At 41.4% G+C, this 18,199-nt stretch overlaps 1 protein-coding gene across 4 annotated transcripts in view; it reads left to right on the forward strand.

The window, feature by feature from the left end:
* MLLT10 (MLLT10 histone lysine methyltransferase DOT1L cofactor) overlaps positions 1-18,199 on the forward strand; it is a 284,997-nt gene that overhangs the window by 245,216 nt on the left and 21,582 nt on the right. For all 4 annotated transcript variants that reach the window (XM_074984859.1, XM_074984857.1, XM_074984860.1 and 1 more), the window contains exons 13-14: positions 4,936-5,053; positions 6,323-6,392. In XM_074984859.1, coding sequence (XP_074840960.1) covers positions 4,936-5,053; positions 6,323-6,392 — 188 coding nt within the window. The remainder of the gene's footprint in view (positions 1-4,935; positions 5,054-6,322; positions 6,393-18,199) is intronic.

An 18,199-nucleotide genomic window follows, 5' to 3' on the forward strand; every position in this document is an offset into this window, starting at 1 on the left:
ATTGCTTAATGAAATTATAGGTAGTCCCCATACACTGTCAGAGAGTTGACCATAATCTGGTGCAGAATTTGTGGTTGAAATTTATAAAACAACAGCGGTAAGGTCGTAACATACTTTTTTTTACAAAGGGGAAAAAGCAGGTGGTCCCAAAAGCAGATTTCAACTTGTATCAGTCTACATCTACACATTTAATATACCAGTTTTGAGTGACATTTAATAAACTGCTGTTTGCATGACACCTTTCTTTTAAATCTAGATCACAGTAATTGAAATGGAAGCATGCGTTTTGTACCAGAAATTTTGCAGTCTTCCAAATAAAAGGCAAACCTAATATGCACTTTATTTTTAATTACTATGTGTTTTAAAAATTCTGTAACTTGGTTTTGTATAGCAATTTTCCCTTTGGAAAATTTATTCAAACATAATTAATGTTTGGTAAGCATGATTACGATAGTTCATATAAAGCAGGAAATCATGACATGGTTATCACTATTTTCTGTCACAAGACTTGCATTAAAATGTGTGAAAAAATACCCTGGGGAATTAAACAGCCTTAAGTGTGCTGTCTTGCTGTTAGTATTTGAGGCACATAAGTAACTTACAGTAAATCATTTTTATTCTAAATTTTAAAGAAAAATTACATCCTTCATTTAATGACAGAAATAGGCAATTAAATTATCTTCCATTTACTTTAAAGAATCACCAAAATATTGTGGTACTGAACTATTAGCAATTACTATATTTTTAATCAAAAGGGAAGAAGTGTATTGATTAGATATAAAGCGATTAAGTAGTAGTCTTGGAATAGGTTGTTCAGCCCATTCTTGTTGTCCTATCATGAATGAAGAGAGTTCAGTAATGGTTTAACTACAATTAAATCCCTCCCCCTTCTTTATGGAAACTCAACTGTAGGCATTTCAGCATTAGCCTAAACAATGGTTTTGAATATGTTAAGCCCCTAACAATTAGGGAGCAGTTTGGGGCATTGAATAATGTCCAATGATGCAATTGAACCTGACAGCTTCAATAGTCAGCCTACTCATGGGACCTGAAAGTTGTTCACACTTGGTTTCATCTCTCATCACACGCTGAGTATTAAAACCTTACTGGTGTTGAGCTCAGACAGGAATGGGGCCTGTTATCAGAAAATATTTCATGGCATAAAACTTGAAAGAAACAGGAGAATGTGCACACTCATGGGTTCGCAGATTATCAAGACCTTTCTGATAGAAATTTCATATAGCTAACTAACTCTTTGTATTCCCTTTGATTTTCTTTCATTAGCTCTTTGTAACTTTTTTGGCAAGAAACTTTTTTTTTCCTGGAAAATTAGGTTAGTTTCCAGTTCTGCAATCTAATACTTTTTGTTAATTTTAGAAACTTTTATTGTTCCTAAAAATAGTTCATTTTTATACATTTGCACATTACCACTAAGAAACATCAATGTTGATATTTTACAAAAATATTTGAGTATTTATGTAACGTATTCAGTTAATTTGATTTGTACAAATAATTTTCAGAGTTAATTAAAATATAGTAAACAGGAAGGTCATATGAGGAATACTATAGGCAAGCAGAATTGTCATATTTTTCTTATTATAATCAACCATTGTTTGAATTATAGTGTATTAACTGTCTTCATCTTATGTTGAGTCACTCCTTTATTGAATTTTCCATAAATAAAATCAGAATACAATGGATCTCTAATTAGTATTAAATCTATTAATTAAAATCATTTTAAGTTTGACTTGTTTTTTTAGAAATTAAAACTAAAGATTTAGTTAAATATATATTTAATATCAAAATTTTGTACATTTTAGCCATGCGCTGCAAGTTGGTTATTAAAAAGAATCAGCTGAAATAAAGAATACTACAGCTTTAAAAGTGATAAATTTTAGCACTTCTTTCAATCCTGTGACCTTAATATGTATTGACAGGATGATTGTGCATTTTTTTTTTATAAAAGCTTGCTACAGCCTGTTTCAACTGAGTGAAATGTGAAGCTCCTATTTCACCTTTAAATAATGCAGTACTGTAATACCTTCCTTACTTTCATGTCAGATGAAGTTGTCACGTACATAGTAATACTTCAGATCTATGTTGGTCTCATTTTCCCTCCTCATAAAAAGAATATAATTTTTCTGACACTTATTTGAGCAGTTTTCTTAATGTCACTTTTTCATTGGGGAGTTGCATGGGATGAGTGATATCACTTAGGTACTCTGTATTTCTAGCTTGCATCACAGGAAGTCTTAAAAAAACATTTTTTTACTTAAAGCGTGAACAAAGATATAAATGTAAGTAGTGAATTACTAGCTGTGAAAAACTTCAGACTTAAATATTGTTCAAATTCTGAAGCCTTTTAATCTAGAATATCAACCCGCATAGCAAATATTTAATTCCTTCAATGACTGTTGTTTTGCACTTCGATAGTTTCTCAGCAGAGACTTGCTGTTCCTTTCAAGATATGTAGATCATCATTCAGTAATTTCGTTCAGCTCTTCTTAATTTCAGTCTGTTAAACAAATCCTGTTTCTGCTGATTATGGCAGTTCTGCCACAATTATACATTTATTTGTAATCTTAAACATACTATTTTACTTTAGTTTTATTTACTTTGCTGTGAATTAAATAGCAGGATTAGTATAACTGGGGGACAGCAGCAGAATCCAACCTGTGTTACAGAAGTGACCAGTATACTTTATTGATTTGGTTTAAAAAAGTCACTCTCTTAAAACTTGAACTTTCCAAAATTAAAAACTAATAAAACCTAGTTCACATCTATTAAGGGTAGAAATACACAAATACAATTTATAACTGCGTCTATTAACATTAAATTTTGAATATATGGTGTTTTTGCCTTGATGTTTTTGTCTTTTTTAAAGATAGGATAAAATGTCTTTACATTTTCTATTTATTAAAGTTTTCTTCAGAGAAAGTGTTCATCAGAAATTTGTCATTCTTATTATTTGCACGAGAGGAAAAATAAAAGTTAGTAACAAATGAGGCAAGTCTATCTGGAGTCATGCTATAGGTGTTTATAGAGGGAAAACAGCAGGAATGGTTCAGTGCTGACTGTCTCCATCAGAGAGTCATTGAACTTAGTGGAAATTAATGTATGACATTTCAGGGACATACTGGCACAAACAGGTAAGTGAAAAGACTCACAGCGTTGTAAAAGGCTTATAGCTTTTTCACATTCATTCTAATGCAAATATAATATACAGTAATTCTACAGACCCTGAAATAAGGGCCAGATTCTGCATATTTGGTAATCCGCGAGCATTTGTGACTTATGTTCTTATAAAATATCTATCAAAATGACAATTGAAGCAATAAATTGTCTTACATAATTTCTTGTTCCTACATTGTAAGTTTGTTTATTCTAAATTTTTACTCAATAGAAAAACTTGACTAGGCATACTGGCCACAGTTTCTCACCAGTATATAGTAAATACCACATCATTGAAAACAGTTGTGCAAATTTGTAAAAGTCCATTCATCAAGTTTAATATGTTGGCTAAAAGCCAAACCTTAATGGCAGTGCATGATTCTTTCCAGAGACATAGTTTATATTGTGTAATATTTTTCTTGTAATAACCAGTATGTCTCTTGTCTCTTGTGTGCTGTTATATATGTCAAAATGTCCTGCAACTTGACTTTCCTGCTGTTCACCTTGTTTTTCACATCTTTTAAAAAATAGGCATTTAATTTCTCGTGATAATCTTGTTTGAATCTTCTTATTCAAGTTCTTGCTAAGATTGCTGTTTATGTAATCTCACAGGTTGTCAATCTGTTTTTCTGTAAACAAAAAGTCTGGACCTAAAATCTATTTTTATTTGGTAAAAAGTGTATTTTATCGGGCTAATATATGAATGTTCTCTCGGCACCAGCAGCTTTGTTTTTGTGTGTGATAGTATGTTTCCAAAATTCAATGTTAAGGCAGATCTGTTCTTCGAAAGAAAGTATAAACAGCCAAGAGAGGAAGGTATTTTTATTGCATTGGATTATGCAAGTTTTTGGCCAGCCTCTTTAGCTTCATCTGTTTAAGGGTTCATTTTCGCTTGTTTGGCACAAGTCCCAGCAAAGACCTTCAGAATTGTGGTTAGCAACATGAATGAATACAAACTTTTGACGAGCTCTTCAGTAAGTAGAGCTGGCCAGCTGCCAAAAATACAGTTCCTTATATGGGGTCAGGGCAAAACTGTGATTCGTTGAGCCCCATATTGTATAGAAAACATACTTGTAATGGCTGTTTGCTTTCTTTAAAATCAAAACAAAACAAAAAAACACCAGGCTTCCAAGCCTATCAAAATAGGAAGTAACAAAATAGTGTGCAGGTTTTACTAATGATAGAGTAGAGCAAAGGAAATATGGCTCTGTGTAGTTAAACTATAGAGTTGGAGGGTGGACCTTTTGACCTCCACAGCCGGCTTGTGATGTAAGGAACCCAAGCATTTGTGAGACATCTGTTGTCTACCTGCCCTTATTTTGTAAATGGTTTAACAAGATTAAATAATTAGTAGAATAACCACATGGTCAGCATGCCACTAAGTCCTGGCATTAACTGCGTACTCAGGAATTGTTTGCAAGCCTGCACATCCTGCTTGTATGCCAATCCTTTAAAAGTTAAAATTCAAAAATGTCCTTCAGTTCAGAAAGTAACTGTTTAAATTTTTATAGATGCTTTTTGCTTAATGTATGTGCCAGAGTAAATAGTAATTTACACTCTAATACTTTCCAAAAGTATTGCACTTATACTTTGTTGTTCCCTAATCTTGATATGAAAATCATTACCTTTAAAATTTTCATTCATGTCTAAGTATTTTGCATACTAGTAACTGGTTTTAATTCATGAGGAAGTTGTCCTTGAAACAAAGTAAGAATTTTTCTCCCAGACATTTTAAAGATTGTAATTTTAATTGTTCTCTTACAGGCAAATACCCTACCTGGCTCTTCCCTCAGTTTTCCTTCATCCCACATGTATGGCAATAGGCTGAATCCTAATTCAACAGTGGCCGCACTTATAGCTCAGTCTGAAAACAGTCAAGCAGGTAAGGTTGCTAGAACTGTTCAAATTATCTGCTCTCCTGATTTTAACTATTTAAAATATGGCCGCTAATTGTATTTGTGAACTCTTGGTTGATTCCTAAATGACACATGATTCTTGCATGCTGAAAGTAAATTCTTTGTTTTACTGAAAAATGGCTGTGCATTTTTTACTGTCTGAAATGTAAATGTTTAAGCAGAGCCATCAGCAGGCAGGAATGCAACAATGTCTCCTGTGACTTTTGTGATTGATGTGTTCAGTTCTCTTAGTTCTTTGCAAAGAAAGTAACACAGCACTGGGTTTTGTCTTGAATAGTTTAAATCTTTATTTGCATAATTCATGAAATTGCATTACACACAACTTTGTGTAGAAGAAAGATCCTGTTAGGGAACTTCTACAATGTTTAATAATCCTGTGAATATTTACCAATTGACATTTTGTACAATCACAGAAGAGACCAGTTTTAATGAGCTACTGGATTTGCTTTGTTTCATTCCATCCTTAAGGATTTGTTGACATGTCATAGTAGTCATGCCTGTTTGGGGGAAGGGAATGAGTTTAACAGTTTACCAAGAATGGATCAGTCATGTCTTTGCCCTCTAAGAGGTCAGAGGTCATTTGACTCAGAAAGGGGGAGGGAAGCCTTGAAGGGGACAGATAAGGTTATTTTACTGAGAGGCCATAGGGAAAATAACCTTTTTGAGTCCTTCCAAGCAAAACATTTCTTTATATTTAATTAGGGTTTTTGTTTGAACACATTTTAACAAAAGTTTTTGCTATGTTTTTGCTTATAAACAGTAACAATTTATAAAGTAAGCACTTCAGTAAAAGTTTCAGCAGCTATTTAGTTGGTGGTAGGTTTAGTGCATTATATATTTTATGAGTTGTCTTGGGATGAAAAGTGTTAAAAAATGCAAAGCATCAGGATTTGCTGTGATAAGCATACAGATTAGCTGTCCACAGCTGTGATTCATTACTTTCACCGTAGAAATTAAAAGTGGCTGAGGGGAGGGTACTGAAAATGCAAACCACGCTTCTGTGCTGTAAAACAGAAAGGAATGAAAGAATTGCACATAATCCATTGCCTTGTACACCCACAGAAATGTGTAAGGACAACGCCTTACATGCTACAGTTCAGCAGTCTTCAACTAGCTATACATTAATAGTAACTGCAGGTAGTAGTAAAGGATTAATATGTTTTAAAAAAACAGCAGCTTTCAACCTCTTATATCATAAGAATAACTTTATTGGTTGCAAAATGTTTACGTTGCAGATCAAGATCTTGGAGATACTCGCAACCTTGTTGGCAGGGGAGGTTCCCCCAGAGGAAGTCTCTCACCAAGGTAAGCATTATTTATATTGGAGAGTACAGGCAAAAGAAACATTTTAAGATTTGAAAACGAAGTTACCTTTTATGATTATGCATATATTTGTTAAGATTCTAAAGAATTGTGCAGATGTACCTGTCCAACAAACTGAAAAAATGGTGCCAAATTTACTCTTGATATTAACTGAAACACACATGATTAGACTTGCAAGATAAATGAATTCTTTACTTAAGTTTTTGAGATAATGTAGAGACCCTTAAAGGGACATGCTTATAAGTGTCTATTCACAGTAATTTTATTTCCACTCTATGCCTGTTTTCTTTACTACATATTTTTTCAAACATGTCCCAAAATTCCCATATGTCAGCAGATAACAAGATGTCAAGAATAGTAGTAAGACTTTTTGGGAATATTGAATGTAAGCCTAATAGAAATATTCTTATTTTATACTGAAGGTAAAACATAAGCAACATTTCTGTATGCAAATACTGTATTTTCTTGCTTTGGAGACAGCGCACTTGACCTCCACTGTTGATATTTAATAATAGCATCTTCTTTACACAGTTTTTTCACTGTAACATACTTCTAATTGTTGCCATTGATTTTTAAATTATACTTTTTAAAGAAAAATTATTCATGTAGTCTGCGGGGAGATTACGTGCGTTAAGTGAAATAGTGCTATTTGGTGATAATGGTGGTTATGTTTAAGTGTGTTTATTTTGAATATTTTGAATATGTGGTCTATTTGAACTAAGTTATTTTAAGGATGATGTCATAATGCCTTGCTTGGGCATTGGCATCAGTGGCCAAGTTTTGCCAGTATAAGGACTGCTTGAAAGGTGTGAATAGGTCTGAGTCTGCCTGAGCCTCAGGTACCTCTGAGCCCAAGGCTGCTTAAGCCTGATGTATCATCTCGCAGATAAGTCATCAGCGGTAATCACCTTCAGGTCTTGTGATGGTCCTCGCACAACTCAAGTGGTTTCAGCCTATCCATAGGCAAGGACCCATTTAGGTGAATCCAGTCAGGCATATACATAAGCTCCTAAGCAAAGCAGCCTTTCTGATCTGCTTGATAACTCTACTTTGGCCACTGCCAGTAATTTCAACAGACTGCCTTTGCTCTTGTGCTTGTTCCTGCTTAGTCGGGTCTGTTTCTACACCATTCTGCTTCTTCTCCAGCCTGCATTTGCTCCTGCCTCAGCTTGCCATCTGGCAACTCTGACAATAGGCCTCCAAAGAATTTCAGTTCTTCTTCGAGTGGTCCCCGTGGGTGCTCCACAGTAGGTGTCGGGCTCACCCAGCGCCACAGATCGGAATTCTTCTAGCAGTTTCCACTGGATCGCGCATGCGCCGATGCACGCCACTCCCTTGTGCGCCCTCAGTCATGTGTGTGATCCGGTCCCCGCCAGTTCCTTCTCAACCACCAACGGCTGCAGACGGAGTCTGCTCCCGCTCTAAAGCCTGAGACAGATAAGATAGTTGTTTTTACTTGTTAGCTCGTTGTTCTACTATTATACAAGAAAAAGAAAAAAAAAACGTACAAAATAGTAGGAGAGAAGAGGAACGGAGGGAAGAGGAGTGGACAAGGCTGGTTAAGCTGTCCGCTACCCTGAAGGCCGTGAATGTTATTTGGGTTGTAGAACGCACTGATTAGCGACTAAGTACCCTATTAACAGTAAAGACTCACCGCAATGTCTTCCTCAGGGTTTAAGAAGTGTGAGTCATGCCACGAGGCTATGCTGGCCTCTGATGGGCGTAGTAAGTGCATTCACTGCCTGGGGGAGTCCCATGTTACCCAGAAGTGTTCACACTGCGCTAAGCTTACAGCCAGGGCCAGGAAGGACAGAGAGATGAGGCTCAAAATGATCTTGTTTGATAAGGCCCTTCAGCCTGAGCCGCCGGAGAAGCCTCACACAGAAGGGCCCTCTGGGTCGCATAAGAGGAAGGCAGCTTCTTTGACCCCCTTTGTGCAAAAGAAGAGGAAACTCTCCCCAGCTCGATCCTTGCCGGCGGTTTCAGCGAGCAGGACGAGCAGAATGCAGAGCCCTGAGCCGCGGGCTGATGAAAGCGGCAACGCGGCCGGGGCCGGGCCTCCGGCTATTCAGCAGTTGGCACTGAGGGCGCTAGCGCGGCAAGTGCCGGAATCAGCGGCGCCGCCTCATGCGGCACCAGCTCTCACAGCGCTGATGGTGCAGGGGCACCCAGCACAGGGCCCGGCGGCGCCAGAGGAAGCTACCCGCGCGGCACCGCTTATGACGGTACCGAGCGCAGCACTGACAGCGGGGCCAAGATCCCCGGCACGGGAGGGGGCGGTGCCAACCCTGCAGGGGCGGGGGAAAGCTAGAGCCAAAACTCGACACCTCAGTCCATCTCCAGGCAGGGCTGCGATGCCATTATCACCCATCCCCCTGAGATACACACGCCGCGTCGCAGGGCGGCAACTCCACCGGCCTATTTCGGACCTCCCTCTCCGTTCCTCCAACCCCCTTCACCTTGGCTCAGGCCACCTTCACCCTTTTTGGGCATGGATCCCTATGAGTACTATCACAAACCAGCTTCACCATTATCAATGTCATCACGGAGATCCCGCTCTCCCAGACATTATGGGTACACATTCCAATCGTGGTCCAAGTCTCCATCACCGGGCCCTTGTCCATGTTGTTATGGCCGTCCTCATCATACTGAACACCGACATCGGAGGTCTAGATCCAGGGGCAGATCCCCTCCCACTCCTCGCCAATACCCCCGTGTACACTCTCGCTCTGGGAGAGGAACGCAGCTGTCCCAGGGGGAGTTTGGTCTGGAGTCCCGAGACTTTCATTCACAGCCCACGAGGGAGCAAGCATACCAGCGAACTCGGGAGCCAGAGGACTTGGGGGAGGTTTATCCTAGTGGCTCCTCCTCATCCTCCCCAGATGAGGCAATTGTCCCCAGGGATGTCTCCCCTCCGGATGACCTTAAACAATTCCAAGAGCTGTTCAAAAGAGTAGCATACATGCAGGACATTCAAATAGCAGAGGTGCAGGAGAAGCATCATAAACTCCTGAAAAATTTGAGACCCCCGGCTTCATCTAAAATCGCTATTCCACTGGATGAAGCCATTATGGAGTCAGCCACTAACATATGGCAGACTCCGGCCTCTATTCCGCCTACGAATAAAAGGGCAGATAAGAAATACTTCGTCCCAGCCAAGGGCACGGAATTCCTGTTTAGCCACCCACAGCCCAATTCTTTGGTGGTCGAATCGTCCCAGCAGAGGTCGAAGACGCCTCAGTACAAATCGGGGGGGTGGGTGTCAGATAAAGATGCTAAGAAATTAGAGTTGTTCAGCAGGAAGGTCTACTCCTCTTCTACCTTATTACTGAGTGGCAAACTACGCGGCACATTTATCAAGCCATAACTTTGATAACTACTCTAGACTTACCTCTCTCATGGATTCCCTCCCAGAGGACAAGAAGCTGGTGTTAAAGGCGATCATCCAGGAGGGCTACGTGGCCTCGCGAACGGGAGTTCAGATTGCCCTGGACGTGGCGGACACAGCGGCACACTCAACAGCTGCAGCAGTGGTAATGCGTAGGGAGTTCTGGCTCCAGACGTCTGGTATCCCCAGAGATCTACAGGCGAAGATCGTGGATCTTCCCTTCGACAAGCAAAAGCTGTTTGCAGAATCAACCGACTCGGTCCTACACTCTAGCAAAGATTCGAGGGCCACACTTAAGACCTTGGGTATCTACACTCCTCCATACAAGAAGAAGAAATTCTATCCTCAGCAAAGGTGCTATGCTTACCAACCACAACGCGCACAATATCAGTGAGTCTATGACCAAGGGCGCCATCAACAGCAGCAACAGTACAGGGCCCCCAGGCGACGTTCTCAACAAAGTCACACAACCTCGGGGCAAGCCCAGAGGCAGCAAGTTTGACGGGTATGTCAAGGACTGCACTATCAACACGATCGCTCAATGCCACTCTCACCTCGTGTTCCATCATCGCCTCAAACCGTTCCACTCCCAATGGCAAAATATCACAACAGACAAATGGGTGCTGGAAATTATAGCCACGGGTTACACGATCCCCTTCCAGTCACTACCACCGACGAAACCTCCCACCCGGCCTCTTCTCAGGGACCCTTCTCACAAGGCAAGGCTGAAGCAGGAGGTAGATCACCACATGTTCATAGGGGCGGTGGAAAGGGTACCGGAACAATTCCAAGGGAAAGGTTTTTACTCACGATACTTCCTAACAGAGAAGAAAACAGGAGGCTGGAGACCGATTTTGGACCTACGGGACCTCAACAGATACTTGCGCAAGCAGCGCTTCCGGATGATTACAGTTGCCTCCATTTTTACGGCACTGGACGATGGAGACTGGTTTGCAGCCCTCGACTTACAAGACGCTTACTTTCATATAACAATCCACCCGGCACACAGATGCTTCCTCTGCTTCACGGTCGGTGGGGAGCATTTCCAATATAGGGTTCTTCCGTTCGGCCTATCCTCAGCACCCAGAGTCTTTACCAAAACCCTGGCAGTGGTATCAGCTTACCTGCACAGGCAGGGCATGTTTATTTTTCCATACCTGGACGTCTGCCTATTGAAAGGGGCCTCAAAGGCAGAGGTCCTACGCATGATACGTGTTACCGCGAACATGTTTACTTCGCTGGGCCTAGTTATCAACCTTGCAAAGTCAAAGACCGAACCCACGCAAGATATAGAGTTCATAGGGGCGCGCATAGACTCTATTGCATCAAGAGTATACCTGCCCGACGCCCGCTTCCGCACCATCAAGTCCTTGGTGCAAGTCATGATGTACAGCCCCGCAGTGCCGATCCTAACATGCCTGCAACTGTTGGGGCACATGGCGGCCGCCACGCTTGTGGTACAGAATGCCAGGTTACACATGCGAAGCCTGCAGCATTGGCTGGCGAGTGTTTACAGACCAGCAGCCCATACCGTCACAGGGTAGTATCGCCCATGACGGAGGTACGGAAGTCGCTCGCGTGGTGGGCAGATCCCAAGAACCTGCTAGTGGGAGTGCCCTTCCACCAACCACAAATTTCCATTTTTCTTACAACTGACGCCTCCCACACAGGATGGGGAGCGCACACTGGCAGCAAGGTGATGCAAGGGCTATGGTCACCCGCGGAACAGACACTGAACATAAACGTACTGGAGCTTAGAGCGGTGTTCAATGCGTGCAGACATTTTCAGAAATACCTGCACGGCAAAGTAGTCGGGATCAATACCGACAATACCTCCACCATGTTCTACATCAATCGACAAGGAGGGGCACGGTCCCGTGCGCTATGTGCAGAAGCAGTCCAATTGTGGAATTGGTGCATTGCCGACAATATAACATTGAAAGCCTCGTACTTGCCGGGTGCCTGCAACGTGAAGGCAGATCAACTGAGCAGGCGCTTTGCACTCACGCACGAATGGCAGATCCACTCCGACCTGCTACGATGCATATTTCACACCTGGGGGTTTCCCCAAGTCTATTTGTTTGCCACCCAGCGCACCAAGAAATGCCCTCAGTACTGCTCCAGAGCAGAAATAGGGCGGGGGTCCCTGGGGGACACCTGCACGATCTCATGGAAGGGCCCTCTACTCTGCGCGTTTCCCCCACAACACTTACCCACAAGGTTCTGCAGAAAGCCAGAAGGGAGAGAGCTCGCATGATACTCATAGTTCCAACTTGGGACCGACAACAATGGTTTCCCCTGCTTCTGCACATGGCGGATTGTCCACCACTCCCCCTACCGGTAGCGCCGGACTTACTCACGCAGGCTCAGGGGTCCATAGTGCATCCGCACCCTCAGGGACTCCACTTATAAGTATGGTTAATCCATGGCTCAGCGCCTTAGAGAGCACGTGTACGGAGGGAGTAAGACAAGTCTTAGAGTGTAGCCGAAGGACCTCCACCATGAGGACTTACGAACAGAAATGGACACGCTTTACCGCCTGGTGCTCTGCCAAACAGTTAGCTCCTCTGGACGTCCCTATAACTGTAATTCTAGAATACCTGCTGGACCTCAAACAAGACGGGCTCTCTCTATCCTCGCTAAAAGTCCACCTCGCAGCTATATCAGCTTTTCGGCACAAAGAGGAAGGGCCCACCGTATTCGCCCATCCTATCGTTGTAAGGTTCTTGAAGGGGCTGGTAAACCTGTACCCTCCTCGAAAACCGCTACCACCGTCGTGGAGTTTGGACTTGGTACTCCACACGCTGTCGGGACCACCCTTCGAACCATTAGCTACGGTACCCCTCCAACTACTTACCATGAAAACGACCTTCCTTCCTTGCGATTACATCAGCCCGCAGGGTGAGCGAGCTCACAGCAGTGATGGCAACGCCGCCCTGCACAGTATTGTCAAAGGAGGCGGTGATCTTACGGTTACACCCAGCCTTCGTTCCGAAAGTTTCCTCGGAGTTCCACATTAACGAACCAATAGTATTACCCTCGTTTTACCCGAAGCCTCACAGCTCCAGCAAGGAGGCACACCTGCACCTCCTAGATGTGAGGAGGGTGTTGGCCTTTTACATAGACAGAACTAAGCCTTTCTGGAAAACGGACAGGCTTCTGGTGTCTCTCGCTCCCAGGTCGATAGGGGAAGGCCTCTCTTCCCAGAGAATTTCAAATCACATTGTGTCCTGTATAAAACTGTGCTACGAGCTTCGAAAGACCCCTTTGCTAGCCCCTCCCAGGGCTCACTCCACCAGAGCGGTGGCGGCATCAACGGCCTTCTTCAAGGAAATCACGTTGAAAGACATTTGCAGAGCGGCGACTTGGTCATCCTGTGACACCTTCGCCAAGCATTATGCCCTGCATCGGGTGTTCGATGAGGATACCCATCTGTCGACAGCAGTCCTCTCAAGGGCAAGCTGCACATGAATCGAGTACCCACCTCCTTACTTTGGGTTACTGCTGGGTGGTCACCTACTGTGGAGCACCCACGGGGACCACTCGAAGAAGAAAGAGAAGTTACTCACTTGTAGTAACGATGGTTCTTCGGGATGTGTCCCCGTGGGTGCTCCACTACCCACCCATCCTCCCCGCTTTGGATCTCTGTCTGGTGTTTTTCAGGAGCATCTGGGGCGGTTGGTCAAGGAACTGGCGGGGACCGGAGCGCGCACATCACCGAGGGCGTGCAAGGGAGCGGTGCGCATGTGCGATCCAGTGGAAACTGCTAGAAGAATTCCGATCTGCGGTGCCGGGCGAGCCCGACACCTACTCTGGAGCACCCGTGGGGACACATCTTGAAGAACCATCATTACTACAAGTGAGTAACTTCTCTTTACTATATTATAGTACGGTAGCACTGTATGTTAATATTACAGTCTAAAATTGTTGTAGTCTGTAATTAACAAAACTAAATTATGGTATAAATTAACATGTATGTTATATTGGTGGACACAACTATGATGACACTAGAGCTATTTGCGGAAAATGGCTCTAGAATTTTTTAACATGGGTAAAGCAACCTCTTTTTCCTCTAATCGTATTCTTGTAAATGGCTGAATCATTTTGACTGAAATTTTGCCAAAAAAAATTTTAGCCTCAGACATCCAAAAAGGAAAATTTCACAACACATAGTCAAAGTTTGACAAAGATATAAGCACTTGAAAACAGGGTCTTATAATCTTATGTCTTGGGCAATATTAAGGATAGCCAGAAGCCCCCAGTGAAACTGCCACAGTGAGGGCAGGCTGCTAAAAGAGAGTGAATTGTCTTACCACTGGAGGTTAGCGCTGAAGTTAGAGTCACTGATCAAGCATAAATTGTGCTCCTGATGCCCCACATCCTTTATCAAGAAGCTGAAAATAGGAAATCTCATAGGCTTCTTTATTTCATTCCGGTTCTCTGGCTATGGGTCCAGTACAGTGAAAAAGTTATCTTAAAATTCAGCTTGAAATATAAAATGTTCTTCTTTTCCCAGTTGTAGTTCAGGTCTTACCTAAAATACCACACGGCCAGTTACTTCTTTGGTGTCTAAAACTAAAGACTTGTTATAAAAGAAAAGAAGGAGAAGTGAATTGTTAATAGAGTCCCCCTGGAACACACTCAAAGTTTGGATGTATCCATCATTACCTTGTGTGGTGCTTCAGTTTGTAGAGAAGTTGCTTAAAGGATAAGAAGCATGTCTAAAGACAAAATGGAGAAGCTGGAGCTGCCTTTTTAAATCCTTTTTCAGGTAGCTTGTGCTTCCTTTGTCCCAAATGCAAATTTACTGCACACAGGAATCCCCTGTCCACCAGCATATCTGTACATATCCTGCTTGACTCATAAATGAAGTCCCCGGCTTCTCTCAGTGGGTCACCCTACAGATCCATAGATACCTGATTTATATTACAGGTGTCCACATCCATGCCTGTGAATGAAGATATATGTAGCTAATTTTTGCAGATACAGATGCAGCTACAAATTTTCTATTTAGAACCCTGCAGATTTTTGGCTGTCGGGTATCCAAATCTGCAGGTGTGGACATGGATATCCAGCAGTCGTTTTTGCCGATCAAAACACAGATACAGATATCAATTTTTTATTTGTGCAAGTCTGTATCAATGGGTTCATTTCTAGCTGACTGCCTTTGATAGGCGATCAAGCAGGCTGGATAGTGCTTATGCCAATATATTTGGAATATTACCTAGATACACAGGACAAGTTTAAAAGACAAATAGACTGCACATATGCATAAATCACAAGGTAAAGGTGATAAATGCATATAAATATGCTTATCATATTTAGCCAGTCTTTTTTCCACTGATTCCTTACTCATATGTTGCAAAATTCTTTATCTAATATTGGTATTAGTAATATTTTAAATTGTCACCCATGTACCATCCCTTGCATGTTAGATTGCCTAACATAACCTCTACCCAATAATTTATTTGTTTAGGGCTACTTATAATCTGAGCAAGTTCACACGTTTGCTATTCAAAAATAGAAAAGGCATAGAAATGTTTGCTTCATTCTATGAAATATTGACATCCCCCAAAAATTAAACTAGTCTTATGTGTTGGACTGACAATAGTCTTCCTGAATGTCTTGGAACATTAGTGTGTAAAGTTGAAGGAATTTTGCATATTAGATAAGCTGTTTTAAGACCATGTTACAGTGGATTTTGTTTGTTGGACTTGTATTGGTTTTACTTTTTTCTTTCTGAACCCTGTCAGTTGGGTTTATCATAACTAGATCATCTACTTACAGGTAGAGGGGTACAAAATTAACCTAATTCTCAAGATATTCTTTATTTAAAATATGTATTGTTATACTTATGTGGAGTGGTTTGAAGATCTTATTGATATTTAGTTAGTATGGCCTACATTAACTCAATTGTTAGTTGTACAGCCATTCCAGTTCATGCTAATAATAACTTTATACCACTGTCTAACAATTGTTTGATACCTAATCTCTCACACATACAAACACCCATAGTTAAAGTATAATAAAAATGTTGGTGTGTATAAATTATTTTAGTTTTAAATGACAAGCACTAATTTTTCCAAGCATGCCTCATATATCATTAAAAAAATCAAAATAACATTCAGTGGATAATAACTGCTTTTAATTATGTATGTACATCTCCATATAAATGTACATCGGTATTTTAATGTAACAGGTGAGGCTGAGAATTTAAACAGTAATACTGTGACTCTTCACTAAATATGAGGTAAATATATAAGAAGGCATGGTACAAATACGCGTTCCTGAAATGAGTTAGAGTTTTTGTCTCATTGGCATCATACACACTGTACGTACCATTCCAATTCTGTCTAGCAAATAGTTTGTTTTACTTTAATTAGGGAATTCTGTACAAAAACTCACTTTAGAAAAACATTAAGGTTGAAAATGAAGTGCTCAGATACCAGGAAATGAGTATGAATTGTCTACCCAACTGGAGGTCTACCCTCTTGTACATATGTATGACAGCGTAGTCTTTTATGACAGGCTCAAATACTATTTTAATCAGTACCCATGACTTGTTCCCCTTTAGTAAATAAAACAAGGAAGCAGTAGAAACGTATTGATCCCTTCATAGCTAAAACAGTCAATGGGCACAGATTATTTAGATTCTGTTCTTGACTTTCTACAGATTTTCTCTGTGACTTTGGACAAATCATTATATCTCTTTGCCACATCTGTGAAGTACAGAGAACATACTTTCTGACCTCAAAGGGGTGTTGTGAGGATTAATTAATACTCATAAGACAATCTCTTATGATGTTGAATGCCTAAGCAAGACCTGTGGTGAAAGAAGTTTCTCATTATAGTGCAGATTTGAACAGAGTATAGTAAATCAGTTAAAATGATTCAGCAAGTCTTTTTCCTTGTTTATTACTTCAACCAGATGAAAACAAGTAGTTTGTGGTGTCATTTAAGTCCATTCTTGGCCTGTCTTTGCCTTGCATATCACTTATATGCTGTTGAACTGTCAACCCCTTGCTGTGCTTTACTAGTGATGCCACCTTTATCCATTTGTCAGATTTTTTAGTAACCTGTAAAAATCTGCAGTTACTGTATTTTCCTTCTCTAAATAAAAATCATGTGTGCTGCAATGCCTACAAAGCATTTGACAGTTGCTAGGCATCTACTGTGCAGTAATCACTGCTTATTACATTAATCATAATTAAGGCTGCTAGTTAGTCATGGATATTTTTAGTAAAAGTCAGTAGCAGGTCATGGGCAATAAACAAAAATACAGAGTTTATGACCTGTCCATGAGTTTTAGTATAAACGCTCCTGACTGAATCTTAGCTGTGGGGGCAGCTATTCTGGGAATATCTCAGGGGGGCACTTCTAGGGGGCAGGGCCAGTAGCAACAGCTTCTGGATGCTGTTAAGCAGTGGCTGCACCAGCCATCCCTGGGGCTGCTTGGTGCAGCTTGTCCTAGGGTTGCTCTATTAGTGGCCAGTGCAACTGGCTGCGGAATTGATGCAGAAATTACAGAGGTCATAGAATTCCTGACTTTTGCAATCTCCATGACAGACATGGGTCCCTAATTGTAACTGACTCACTGTTTCGTGGTTCTCTCCCTTTCTGTGTATATCTACCTGTTGTTTTGGTCTATGTTCTTTTCAGATGACAAACTGGTTATATGTTTGTATAGGATCTGTAATTATGGGATTTGCTGTCACATGACAAATAAGTAATATGGAAGGCCTGATCCAGAGCACACTGAAGGCAATGGAAAGACACTTGTTCACTTCTGTTGGCGTTAGCTCTGGCTCTGAATGAGCCACACAGGGAGCCATGGGGATAAGATGAAATATCGAGGAGTTGTTGTGTTCACTGAGTACTGTCCCCCTAGTAGATTTTGGGTGAAGCCTCAAAAAGTGAGTAAGGGGTAGACAGACCTTATACTGGCTTTTTTCAGAGCAGTGAATTTCATTCAGAATAAGATGGGTCCAGGGGAAAGACTGAATATGATTATATACTAAGATAGTATATGAATGCACATGTACAAAGGGGCAGAGTTAAGGTTGTATAGGCAACTTCAACTTACTTTTTGACTTTTGATTGGAACTCTTAATTTTTTTTTTTTGTGGGGAGGCGGTGATTATGAAATGCTGCTACTTCTGGTGCTTGCCTATGGCTATTCTAGAGTATAAATGTACACACCCTTAGTACAGTTGCCAGAATTTTTTCTTGTCTTTTATATCTGTCAGGTCAGCTGGAGCAGCATCTGGGGCTGGGTGCTTGTTGTGCCAGTAAAAAGTGTCCCACCAGTCCTGCTGCCCTTCAGCTCCATCTTACCACCCTGTGACAGTTGCTGACTTTGTTCAGGCAGTCCTTCCCCGGGTTTTTTTTTTCTCCAGCTCAT

The sequence above is a fragment of the Carettochelys insculpta genome, chromosome 2 (assembly GCF_033958435.1).
Source record: "Carettochelys insculpta isolate YL-2023 chromosome 2, ASM3395843v1, whole genome shotgun sequence".
Lineage (NCBI taxonomy): Eukaryota > Metazoa > Chordata > Testudines > Carettochelyidae > Carettochelys > Carettochelys insculpta.